The sequence below is a fragment of the Bombus huntii genome, chromosome 14 (genome assembly GCF_024542735.1).
Source record: "Bombus huntii isolate Logan2020A chromosome 14, iyBomHunt1.1, whole genome shotgun sequence".
Classification (NCBI taxonomy): domain Eukaryota; kingdom Metazoa; phylum Arthropoda; class Insecta; order Hymenoptera; family Apidae; genus Bombus; species Bombus huntii.
Window position 1 is genome coordinate 5,528,516 of NC_066251.1, and position 13,763 is coordinate 5,542,278.

Below are 13,763 nucleotides of genomic sequence, written 5' to 3' on the forward strand. Positions count from 1 at the left end.
CTCCTCCTACACCCGCTACGGCTAGTACACCTCCAACTCCCAGGACACCAAGTGATCTCAAATCTCCCGAAACACCAGCGACACCGAGTAGTGAAACTGCACTTCCTCAAACACCTGATATGGAAAGTAAACCTCCAACTCCCAGGACGCCAAGTCATCTCACGGCTACTGAAAAGCCGACGACACGCAGCAGTAAAACTATACCTCCTCCTACACCCGCTACGGCTAGTACACCTCCAACTCCCAGGACACCAAGTGATCTCAAATCTCCCGAAACACCAGCGACACCGAGTAGTGAAACTGCACTTCCTCAAACACCTGATATGGAAAGTGAACCTCCAACTCCCAGGACGCCAAGTCATCTCACGGCTACTGAAAAGCCGACGACACGCAGCAGTAAAACTATACCTCCTCCTACACCCGCTACGGCTAGTACACCTCCAACTCCCAGGACACCAAGTGATCTCAAATCTCCCGAAACACCAGCGACACCGAGTAGTGAAACTGCACTTCCTCAAACACCTGATATGGAAAGTAAACCTCCAACTCCCAGGACGCCAAGTCATCTCACGGCTACTGAAAAGCCGACGACACGCAGCAGTAAAACTATACCTCCTCCTACACCCGCTACGGCCAGTAAACCTCCAACTCCCAGGACACCAAGTGATCTCAAATCTCCCGAAACACCAGCGACACCGAGTAGTGAAACTGCACTTCCTCAAACACCTGATATGGAAAGTGAACCTCCAACTCCCAGGACGCCAAGTCATCTCACGGCTACTGAAAAGCCGACGACACGCAGCAGTAAAACTATACCCCCTCCTACACCCGCTATGGCCAGTAAACCTCCAACTCCCAGGACACCAAGTGATCTCAAATCTCCCGAAACACCAGCGACACCGAGTAGTGAAACTGCACTTCCTCAAACACCTGATATGGAAAGTAAACCTCCAACTCCCAGGACGCCAAGTCATCTCACGGCTACTGAAAAGCCGACGACACGCAGCAGTAAAACTATACCTCCTCCTACACCCGCTACGGCCAGTACACCTCCAACGCCCAGGACACCAAGTGATCTCAAATCTCCCGAAACACCAGCGACACCGAGTAGTGAAACTGCACTTCCTCAAACACCTGATATGGAAAGTAAACCTCCAACTCCCAGGACGCCAAGTCATCTCACGGCTACTGAAAAGCCGACGACACGCAGCAGTAAAACTATACCTCCTCCTACACCCGCTACGGCCAGTACACCTCCAACGCCCAGGACACCAAGTGATCTCAAATCTCCCGAAACACCAGCGACACCGAGTAGTGAAACTGCACTTCCTCAAACACCTGATATGGAAAGTAAACCTCCAACTCCCAGGACGCCAAGTCATCTCACGGCTACTGAAAAGCCGACGACACGCAGCAGTAAAACTATACCTCCTCCTACACCCGCTACGGCCAGTACACCTCCAACTCCCAGGACACCAAGTGATCTCAAATCTCCCGAAACACCAGCGACACCGAGTAGTGAAACTGCACTTCCTCAAACACCTGATATGGAAAGTGAACCTCCAACTCCCAGGACGCCAAGTCATCTCACGGCTACTGAAAAGCCGACGACACGCAGCAGTAAAACTATACCTCCTCCTACACCCGCTACGGCCAGTAAACCTCCAACTCCCAGGACACCAAGTGATCTCAAATCTCCCGAAACACCAGCGACACCGAGTAGTGAAACTGCACTTCCTCAAACACCTGATATGGAAAGTAAACCTCCAACTCCCAGGACGCCAAGTCATCTCACGGCTACTGAAAAGCCGACGACACGCAGCAGTAAAACTATACCTCCTCCTACACCCGCTACGGCCAGTACACCTCCAACTCCCAGGACACCAAGTGATCTCAAATCTCCCGAAACACCAGCGACACCGAGTAGTGAAACTGCACTTCCTCAAACACCTGATATGGAAAGTAAACCTCCAACTCCCAGGACGCCAAGTCATCTCACGGCTACTGAAAAGCCGACGACACGCAGCAGTAAAACTATACCTCCTCCTACACCCGCTACGGCCAGTAAACCTCCAACTCCCAGGACACCAAGTGATCTCAAATCTCCCGAAACACCAGCGACACCGAGTAGTGAAACTGCACTTCCTCAAACACCTGATATGGAAAGTGAACCTCCAACTCCCAGGACGCCAAGTCATCTCTCGGCTACTGAAAAGCCGACGACACGCAGCAGTAAAACTATACCTCCTCCTACACCCGCTACGGCCAGTAAACCTCCAACTCCCAGGACACCAAGTGATCTCAAATCTCCCGAAACACCAGCGACACCGAGTAGTGAAACTGCACTTCCTCAAACACCTGATATGGAAAGTAAACCTCCAACTCCCAGGACGCCAAGTCATCTCACGGCTACTGAAAAGCCGACGACACGCAGCAGTAAAACTATACCTCCTCCTACACCCGCTACGGCCAGTACACCTCCAACTCCCAGGACACCAAGTGATCTCAAATCTCCCGAAACACCAGCGACACCGAGTACTGAAACTGCACTTCCTCAAACACCTGATATGGAAAGTGAACCTCCAACTCCCAGGACGCCAAGTCATCTCACGGCTACTGAAAAGCCGACGACACGCAGCAGTAAAACTATACCTCCTCCTACACCCGCTACGGCCAGTAAACCTCCAACTCCCAGGACACCAAGTGATCTCAAATCTCCCGAAACACCAGCGACACCGAGTAGTGAAACTGCACTTCCTCAAACACCTGATATGGAAAGTGAACCTCCAACTCCCAGGACGCCAAGTCATCTCACGGCTACTGAAAAGCCGACGACACGCAGCAGTAAAACTATACCTCCTCCTACACCCGCTACGGCCAGTAAACCTCCAACTCCCAGGACACCAAGTCATCTCAAATCTCCCGAAACACCAGCGACACGCAGTAATGAAACTACATCTCTTCCCACACCTGATATGGCCAGTAAACCTCCGACTCCCAGGACGCCAAGTCATCTCACGGCTACTGAAAAGCCGACGACACGCAGTAGTAAAACTATACCTCCTCCTACACCCGCTACGGCCAGTAAACCTCCAACTCCCAGGACACCAAGTCATCTCAAATCTACTGAAAAGCCGACGACACGCAGTAGTAAAACTATACCTCCTGCTACTCCCACTATGGCCAGTAAACCTCCAACTCCCAGGACGCCAAGTCATCTCAAAACTACTGAAAAACCGACGACACGCAGTAGTAAAACTATACCACCTCCTACCCCTGCTATGGCCAGTAAGCCTCCAACTCTCAGGAGGTCAAGTCGTCTCAAAACTTCTGGAACACCAGCCACACTGAGTTGTGAAACTGCACCTCCTTCCACATCGTGTATAGCCAGTAAACCTCCAACTCCCAGGACGCCAAGTCATCTCAAATCTACTGAAAAGCCGACGACACGCAGTAGTAAAACTATACCTTCTGCTACTCCCACTATGGCCAGTAAACCTCCAACTCCCAGGACGCCAAGTCATCTCAAAACTACTGAAAAACCAACGACACGCAGTAGTAAAACTATACCTCCTGCTACTCCCACTATGGCCAGTAAACCTCCAACTCCCAGGACGCCAAGTCATCTCAAAACTACTGAAAAACCGACGACACGCAGTAGTAAAACTATACCACCTCCTACCCCTGCTATGGCCAGTAAGCCTCCAACTCTCAGGAGGTCAAGTCGTCTCAAAACTTCTGGAACACCAGCCACACTGAGTTGTGAAACTGCAACTCCTTCCACATCGTGTATAGCCAGTAAACCTCCAACTCCCAGGACGCCAAGTCATCTCAAAACTACTGAAAAACCAACGACACGCAGTAGTAAAACTATACCACCTCCTACCCCTGCTATGGCCAGTAAGCCTCCAACTCTCAGGAGGTCAAGTCGTCTCAAAACTCCTGGAACACCAGCGACACTGAGTTGTGAAACTGCACCTCCTTCCACATCGGGTATAGCCAGTAAACCTCCAACTCCCAGGACGCTAAGTCATCTCAAAGTTACTGAAAAACCGACGACACGCAGTAGTAAATCTATACCTCCTCCTACACCCGCTATGGCCAGTAAACCTCCAACTCCCAGAACGCCAAGTCATCTCAACACTACTGACACAGCACCGACGCCCAGTAGTGAAACTGGTCCTCCACCTACATCCGGTATGGTCAGTAAACCTTCAACTGCCAAAACGGGAAGTCATCTCAAAACTCCTGAAGCACCCTCGACATCCAGTAGTGAATCGGTATCTCCTTCTACACCCGGTATGCGCAGTGAACCTCCAACTCCTTGAACTCCAAGAAATCAGAAAGCTACTGAGGCACCAACGACACCCAGTAGTGAAATTGGACCTACTTCTACTCCCGCTATGGCCAGTAAACCTCCATCTCTCTGGACGCCAAGTCATCTCAATATTCCTGAAACACCTTCGACACCCAGTAGTAAAATTGGACCTCCTCTTACACACTGTAGGCCCAGTAAACCTCTAACTCCGAGGACGCCAGGTTATCTGAACACTTCTGAAACACCAGCGACTCCCAGTAGTGAAACTGGATCACCTCCTACACCCAGAATGCCCAGTATTCCTCCAACTCCCTGGACACCAGATATTCCCGAAACTCCTGAAACACCAATGACACGCAACAGTGAAATTGGACCTTTTCGGACACCTGGTATACCTAATGATCCCGCAACTCCCGGCGCATCTCCCACACCTAGTGAACCTGCTAGTCCCTACAAATACGATACTCTACTCACACTCGGTATTTCCGTAACTCCGAAAACACAAACGACAGCCAGTAGTGAATCTGAAACTCCCGGCTCACCTGGTATTCCTAGTGAGCCTGATACTCCAGGCTCCTCTGGGAGTCCTTGTGGACCTGAAACGCCTGCTACACCTAGCTCTACTAACATGCCTGCTGCGCTTTGCATTCCGTGTTAATCAGCATCTCCCAGTAATCTTAGCACTGCTAGTTCATCTGAATCTTCATGTACATCTGGAATAACTATTGAACCTTGTAATACTATCACTGGGAATCCTGGTACTTCTGGCACTCCTGGCACTCCTGGCACTCCCGCTGAAACAGCTACTCCTAACACTTCTGGCTCTACTTCCGGTATTCTAAACGTTATCTGGTTTCATTTGTATAAATATCAACGATGACAAGTTACTGATTATTTATATATTCCGCAGGAACTTCTGGTTCTACAAATACGCCAGGCATTTGTACACATGATGGGTTCTTTCCAGACCCTGGAGACTGTCGAAAATTCTATCGCTGTGTCGGCAGTGGTTCCACGTTTATCAAATACGAGTTCCAGTGCGGTACAGGAACTGCTTGGGATTCTGCTATTCAGAGCTGTAATCACGATTATCTCGTTCCTGGTTGTAAAGGGGCGACGATATCGACTAGTTTGCCAGACACTACAGTACCAGATTCATCTTCTAATGAAGTCACCAGTACAACTGATTCCAGCACACCAGATTATACTACGAAGAAGCCTAATAACGCCGTAGTTTGTGATAAGGCAGGATTCCATCCGGATCCAACACGCTGTGACAAATTCTATCGTTGCGTTGACAATGGAAATGGCTTCAACGTGTATCATTTCGACTGCGCACCTGGAACCATATGGGATCCTAGCATCGACACGTGCAACCATCCCGAGTCCGTGTATCCACCAAGAAATTGCACGATGCCTCCGTCAGGTTCATCTACTAGTACAGAACAAACATCAAGTAGTACAAGCACTGGATATACTGCAACCATAAACGATTGGATTACTTCATCTACAGCACCGACAGAAACCAGCACAGCTGCATCTCAATCGATTACAGAATCTACTTCTGGAGATATTACGGAAACCACGACTAAAGTATCTGTTCAGCCAACAATAACAGATTCGACTACTTCATCTACAGCACCGACAGGAACTAGCACGGCTGCATCTCAATCGAATACAGAGTCTACTTCGGAAGGCACTACAGTGACTGCGACTGTAGCATCTACTCAGCCCACGTCTGAATTGAGTACGGAAACTACTTCTGAGGCAACTACGAAGAAGCCTAATAACGCCACAGTTTGCGATAGGCCAGGTTTCTATCCGGACCCAGCACTGTGTAACAAATTCTATCGTTGCATTGACAATGGAAACGGCTTCAGCGTGTTTTATTTCAACTGCGGACCTGGAACCATATGGGATCCTAGCATCGACACGTGCAACCATCCCGAGTCCGTGTATCCTCCTAGAAATTGCACGATGCCTCCGTCAGGTTCATCTACTAGTACAGAACAAACATCAAGTAGTACAAGCACTGGATATACTGCAACAATAACCGATTCGACTGCTTCATCTACAGCGCCGACAGAAACTGGCACAGCCTCATCTCAATCGAGTACAGGATCTACTTCTGGAGATATTACCGAAACCACGACTAAAGTATCTGCTCAGCCAACAATAACCGATCCGTCTACTTCATCTACGGCACCGACAGAAACTGACACAGCTGCATCTCAATCGAGTACAGAATCTACTTCTGGAGATATTACGGAAACCACGACTAAAGTATCTGCTCAGCCAACAATAACAGATTCGACTACTTCATCTACAGCACCGACAGGAACTAGCACAGCTGCATCTCAATCGAATACAGAGTCTACTTCGGAAGGCACTACAGTGAATGCGACTGTAGCATCTACTCAGCCCACGTCTGAATTGAGTACGGAAACTACTTCTGAGGCAACTACGAAGAAGCCTAATAACGCCACAATTTGCGATAGGCCAGGTTTCTATCCGGACCCAGCACTGTGTAACAAATTCTATCGTTGCGTTGACAATGGAAACGGCTTCAGCGTGTTTTATTTCAACTGCGGACCTGGAACCATATGGGATCCTAGCATCGACACGTGCAACCATCCCGAGTCCGTGTATCCTCCTAGAAATTGCACGATGCCTCCGTCAGGTTCATCTATTAGTACAGAACAACCATCAGGTAGTGCAAGCACTGGATCTACTGCAACAATAACCGATTCGACTGCTTCATCTACAGCGCCGACAGAAACTGGCACAGCCTCATCTCAATCGAGTACAGGATCTGCTTCTCAAGGTGCTAAAGTGACTGAGACTGTAGCATCTACTCAGCCTACGTCTGTATCGAGTACGGAAACTACATCAGGGGCAACTACGAAGAAGCCTAATAACGCCATAGTTTGCGATAGGCCAGGTTTCTATCCGGACCCAACGCGGTGTGACAAATACTATCGTTGCGAGGACAATGGAAACGGCTTCAGCGTGTTTTATTTCAACTGCGGACCTGGAACCATATGGGATCCTAGCATCAACACGTGCAATTATGCCGATGCCGTGTATCCTCCAAGAAATTGCACGATGCCTCCGTCAGGTTCATCTATTAGTACAGAACAACCATCAGGTAGTGCAAGCACTGGATCTACTGCAACAATAACCGATTCGACTACTTCATCTACAGCGCCGACAGAAACTGGCACAGCTGCATCTCAATCGAGTACAGAGTCTACTTCTGGAGATATTACGGAAACCACGACTACAGCATCTACTCAGCCAACAATAACCGCTTCGACTACTTCATCTATAGCGCCGACAGAAACTGACACAGCTGCATCTCAATCGAATACAGAGTCTACTTCGGAAGGCACTACAGTGACTGCGACTGTAGCATCTACTCAGCCCACGTCTGAATTGAGTACGGAAACTACTTCTGAGGCAACTACGAAGAAGCCTAATAACGCCACAGTTTGCGATAGGCCAGGTTTCTATCCGGACCCAGCACTGTGTAACAAATTCTATCGTTGCGTTGACAATGGAAACGGCTTCAGCGTGTTTTATTTCAACTGCGGACCTGGAACTATATGGGATCCTAGCATCGACACGTGCAACCATCCCGAGTCCGTGTATCCTCCAAGAAATTGCACGATGCCTCCGTCAGGTTCATCTACTAGTACAGAACAAACATCAAGTAGTACAAGCACTGGATATACTGCAACCATAAACGATTCGATTACTTCATCTACAGCACCGACAGAAACCAGCACAGCTGCATCTCAATCGATTACAGAATCTACTTCTGGAGATATTACCGAAACCACGACTAAAGTATCTGCTCAGCCAACAATAACCGATTCGTCTACTTCATCTGCGGCACCGACAGAAACTGACACAGCTGCATCTCAATCGAATACAGAGTCTACTTCGGAAGGCACTACAGTGACTGCGACTGTAGCATCTACTCAGCCCACGTCTGAATTGAGTACGGAAACTACTTCTGAGGCAACTACGAAGAAGCCTAATAACGCCACAGTTTGCGATAGGCCAGGTTTCTATCCGGACCCAGCACTGTGTAACAAATTCTATCGTTGCGTTGACAATGGAAACGGCTTCAGCGTGTTTTATTTCACCTGCGGACCTGGAACCATATGGGATCCTAGCATCGACACGTGCAACCATCCCGAGTCCGTGTATCCTCCAAGAAATTGCACGATGCCTCCGTCAGGTTCATCTACTAGTACAGAACAAACATCAAGTAGTACAAGCACTGGATATACGTCAACCATAAACGATTGGATTACTTCATCTACAGCACCGACAGAAACCAGCACAGCTGCATCTCAATCGATTACAGAATCTACTTCTGGAGATATTACCGAAACCACGACTGAAGTATCTGCTCAGCCAACAATAACCGATTCGTCTACTTCATCTACGGCACCGACAGAAACTGACACAGCTGCATCTCAATCGAGTACAGAATCTACTTCTGGAGATATTACGGAAACCACGACTAAAGTATCTGCTCAGCCAACAATAACAGATTCGACTACTTCATCTAGAGCACCGACAGGAACTAGCACAGCTGCATCTCAATCGAATACAGAGTCTACTTCGGAAGGCACTACAGTGACTGCGACTGTAGCATCTACTCAGCCCACGTCTGAATTGAGTACGGAAACTACTTCTGAGGCCACTACGAAGAAGCCTAATAACGCCACAGTTTGCGATAGGCCAGGTTTCTATCCGGACCCAGCACTGTGTAACAAATTCTATCGTTGCGTTGACAATGGAAACGGCTTCAGCGTGTTTTATTTCAACTGCGGACCTGGAACTATATGGGATCCTAGCATCGACACGTGCAACCATCCCGAGTCCGTGTATCCTCCAAGAAATTGCACGATGCCTCCGTCAGGTTCATCTACTAGTACAGAACAAACATCAAGTAGTACAAGCACTGGAAATACTGCAACCATAAACGATTCGATTACTTCATCTACAGCACCGACAGAAACCAGCACAGCTGCATCTCAATCGATTACAGAATCTACTTCTGGAGATATTACCGAAACCACGACTAAAGTATCTGCTCAGCCAACAATAACCGATTCGTCTACTTCATCTGCGGCACCGACAGAAACTGACACAGCTGCATCTCAATCGAATACAGAGTCTACTTCGGAAGGCACTACAGTGACTGCGACTGTAGCATCTACTCAGCCCACGTCTGAATTGAGTACGGAAACTACTTCTGAGGCAACTACGAAGAAGCCTAATAACGCCACAGTTTGCGATAGGCCAGGTTTCTATCCGGACCCAGCACTGTGTAACAAATTCTATCGTTGCGTTGACAATGGAAACGGCTTCAGCGTGTTTTATTTCACCTGCGGACCTGGAACCATATGGGATCCTAGCATCGACACGTGCAACCATCCCGAGTCCGTGTATCCTCCAAGAAATTGCACGATGCCTCCGTCAGGTTCATCTACTAGTACAGAACAAACATCAAGTAGTACAAGCACTGGATATACGTCAACCATAAACGATTGGATTACTTCATCTACAGCACCGACAGAAACCAGCACAGCTGCATCTCAATCGATTACAGAATCTACTTCTGGAGATATTACCGAAACCACGACTGAAGTATCTGCTCAGCCAACAATAACCGATTCGTCTACTTCATCTACGGCACCGACAGAAACTGACACAGCTGCATCTCAATCGAGTACAGAATCTACTTCTGGAGATATTACGGAAACCACGACTAAAGTATCTGCTCAGCCAACAATAACAGATTCGACTACTTCATCTACAGCACCGACAGGAACTAGCACAGCTGCATCTCAATCGAATACAGAGTCTACTTCGGAAGGCACTACAGTGACTGCGACTGTAGCATCTACTCAGCCCACGTCTGAATTGAGTACGGAAACTACTTCTGAGGCCACTACGAAGAAGCCTAATAACGCCACAGTTTGCGATAGGCCAGGTTTCTATCCGGACCCAGCACTGTGTAACAAATTCTATCGTTGCGTTGACAATGGAAACGGCTTCAGCGTGTTTTATTTCAACTGCGGACCTGGAACCATATGGGATCCTAGCATCGACACGTGCAACCATCCCGAGTCCGTGTATCCTCCAAGAAATTGCACGATGCCTCCGACAGGTTCATCTACTAGTACAGAACAAACATCAAGTAGTACAAGCACTGAATATACTGCAACAATAACCGATTCGACTACTTCATCTACAGCGCCGACAGAAACTGGCACAGCTGCATCTCAATCGAGTACAGAATCTACTTCTGGAGATATTACGGAAACCACGACTAAAGCATCTACTCAGCCAACAATAACCGCTTCGACTACTTCATCTATAGCGCCGACAGAAACTGCCACAGCCTCATCTCAATCGATTACAGGATCTGCTTCTCAAGGTGCTACAGTGACTGAGACTGTAGCATCTACTCAGCCTACGTCTGTATCGAGTACGGAAACTACATCAGGGGCAACTACGAAGAAGCCTAATAACGCCATAGTTTGCGATAGGCCAGGTTTCTATCCGGACCCAACGCGGTGTGACAAATACTATCGTTGTGAGGACAATGGAAACGGCTTCAGCGTGTTTTATTTCAACTGCGGACCTGGAACCATATGGGATCCTAGCATCGACACGTGCAACCATCCCGAGTCCGTGTATCCTCCAAGAAATTGCACGATGCCTCCGTCAGGTTCATCTACTAGTACAGAACAACCATCAGGTAGTGCAAGCACTGGATCTACTGCAACAATAACCGATTCGACTGCTTCATCTACAGCGCCGACAGAAACTGGCACAGCTGCATCTCAAGCGACTACAGAATCTACTTCTGGGCCAACTACGAAAAAGCCTAATAACGTCACAGTTTGTGATAGGCCAGGTTACTATCCGGACCCAATACGGTGTGACAAATTCTATCGTTGCGATGACAATGGAAACGGCTTCAGCGTGTTTTATTTCAACTGCGGACCTGGTACCATATGGGATCCTAGCATCAACACGTGCAATTATGCCGATGCCGTGTATCCTCCAAGAAATTGCACGATGCCTCCATTAGGTTCATCTATTAGTACAGAACAGCCATCAGGTAGTGCAAGCACTGGATATACTGCAACAATAACCGATTCGACTACTTCATCTACAGCGCCGACAGAAACTGGCACAGCTGCATCTCAATCGAGTACAGAATCAACTTCTGGGGCAACTACGAAAAAGCCTAATAACGTCACAGTTTGTGATAGGCCAGGTTTCTATCCGGACCCAACACGGTGTGACAAATTCTATGAGTGCATTGACAATGGAAACGACTTCGACGTGAAATATTATGATTGTGCATACGGAACCATATTTGATCCTAGCATCAATAGATGCAATGTTCCGGAGTCAGTGCATTCTCCAAGAAATTGCACGATGTCTACTACTACGGAAGGATCATCGACGTTTGAAACGACTACAGGATCGACGAGTGGGGGAAGCACCGATAGTAGTACAGCATCCAGCTCAGGACAGATTACCGAAACAGCAACATCAACTACAGGATCGACTACAGATGCTTCTATCCCAACGCCTTGTCCAATTGGAAATTTAACCGATGAACAAATAGTACTAGTCTGCCCAACTGGTTTCCGAAGACATCCGAAATATTGCAACCTATTTTATCAATGTACTATGGAAAACAATGTGGACATCAAAGTACTGGTACTGAGTTGCCCAGAGGGATTGATCTTCGACGATCAAAAGTTACAGTGTTTGCCTGAAGACAAAACCGACCAACATTGCAAGGGTACCAAAGCTTCTGCACGATTTTACAGAAGATTAGAGGAGAGTTCTGTGTCTCCTGTAAGTATTTGATTTTAAATTTTTACTTGTACCTTTTTTAAAGCATATCTGAGTATTTTCTTTTAAATATCTATTTGATTTCAGATCAAAGCATCGAGCGAGGTACTATGTCCAGGAGCGGGACACTATCCTTACAAACAAGGCTGCAGTAGCGTGTTCTATAATTGCAAACAGAATTCCACGGACAATCTTCAAGGTTATTTGTATAAATGTCCAGAGAACTTCTTGTACTGGTCAGTTTCGGGGAGATGCGAGCGTGCAACACAATTACCATTGTGCACGATATTTGGGCATAAAGATAAAGAGAATTGGGAGGGGAGATGGGAGATTCCAATAGAAGAGTCTAATCTGTCTGCCCGAAGTCTGTTTGTCTAAATTTTCATAAAAAGCTATTAGTGGTTCGAATGGACAGCGTAAACTCTCAGGACAATTTCTGCTCGTATTTTCTATTAGATCTATTTAAAGGTCGTAACTTTTACTTATTAAAATATGAGTAAATTACCTTTGCAACATGGCTGCGGAAGATCTCATAAAGAAACATTCAGATCTTCAACAGTCGTCTTGCCGTAATTAATAACTCTATATCGATTCATGTGCAAAAAGTAATTCTTAACTATTTTTCGAGAATATAATAGGTATTTTCCTATGATTTTCCGTAGCGAGATCGTAAAATCATTGGAAAACCTTCGCGAGTGTTGGGGTTTTCGGTTGAGGGATTTATATGCAATATTCGACTGTATTCAGTAATTTATAATATTTATTTATAGAGTCGAACATTTTCTTGCGACTACGTGCCACGATTTATATAATTTTATGTTAATGTAACCATAATAAATCAAAATTGACGATAATAAAATTAATATCCATAGGTGAATATAATAATTAAAGATTAGAATTTTGAGTACGGCGAAATATAAAATATAGAATGTTTGGCGTTTAATAAATTTATCCGACGAATTTAATAGTGCTCAAACTTTTCACTGTGAAAGTATATTTACAACCTCAGGACCATGTTCTGAATACAGTACAAAAAACAATAAGCTTGGGAAGATAATTTTGTATATAATTACGTGTTAATTATTCTAATTACTGCTTCCTTTATATGAAACATCATTCATTGCGTTTAATTTCTTCTTTCAATTGCGATGAGATATCGAGTATCGTTAAGGTACCCTTTGTAAAAAAAAAAAGGAGCATTGCGTTTAACACGTTTATTTAGACGTAAAATATCCCTAATGTAGTCATTGAATGAGTACAAGTATTGTGTGTGTTTGTGTTAGATTCTTCTGAAAATTGTTATTAATGAATAATAATAATGAATAATAAATAATGAATTTTCACATAAAATAAAGAAGTGCAAAATTCTACAGATCTCTCATATCTATCCCGTCATATTTCCTGGTTGTGAAAGAAGGTTAAAACTCAGTTAAAAATAACTTATAGCGATATTTGTTTTTCTAGAACACTGCTGAAAATAAATCATTTAAAAAATTAAGTCGATTGTCTAGCACCATTCGATTACACTGGCCGATTGTAATTTACT

At 46.3% G+C, this 13,763-nt stretch overlaps 1 protein-coding gene and 1 long non-coding RNA gene across 4 annotated transcripts in view; one reads left to right on the top strand and one right to left on the bottom strand.

The window, feature by feature from the left end:
• The window catches only part of LOC126873280 (mucin-19-like), a 32,163-nt gene extending 18,572 nt beyond the window's left edge, over positions 1-13,591 (top strand). The window contains exons 8-13 of one of the 2 annotated variants that reach the window (XM_050633992.1): positions 5,229-5,744; positions 6,999-7,028; positions 7,467-7,823; positions 10,896-11,261; positions 11,628-12,220; positions 12,305-13,591. In XM_050633992.1, the coding sequence (XP_050489949.1) occupies positions 5,229-5,744; positions 6,999-7,028; positions 7,467-7,823; positions 10,896-11,261; positions 11,628-12,220; positions 12,305-12,595 (2,153 nt within the window). In that variant the 3' untranslated portion in view covers positions 12,596-13,591. Of the gene's footprint in view, positions 1-5,228; positions 5,745-6,998; positions 7,029-7,436; positions 7,824-10,895; positions 11,262-11,627; positions 12,221-12,304 lie in introns of both variants that reach the window. The other variant, XM_050633993.1, reaches the window with a different exon arrangement.
• LOC126873296 (uncharacterized) lies at positions 5,574-9,870 on the bottom strand. 2 transcript variants are annotated; one of them, XR_007692362.1, is made up of 2 exons: positions 9,724-9,870; positions 5,574-5,649 (listed from the first exon to the last, which is right to left on the bottom strand). It is a non-coding gene; the product is annotated as an uncharacterized LOC126873296 (long non-coding RNA). The 2 variants fall into 2 exon arrangements; XR_007692361.1 differs by lacking the exon at positions 9,724-9,870 and adding an exon at positions 8,470-8,616.
• Positions 13,592-13,763: the final 172 nt, after the last annotated feature.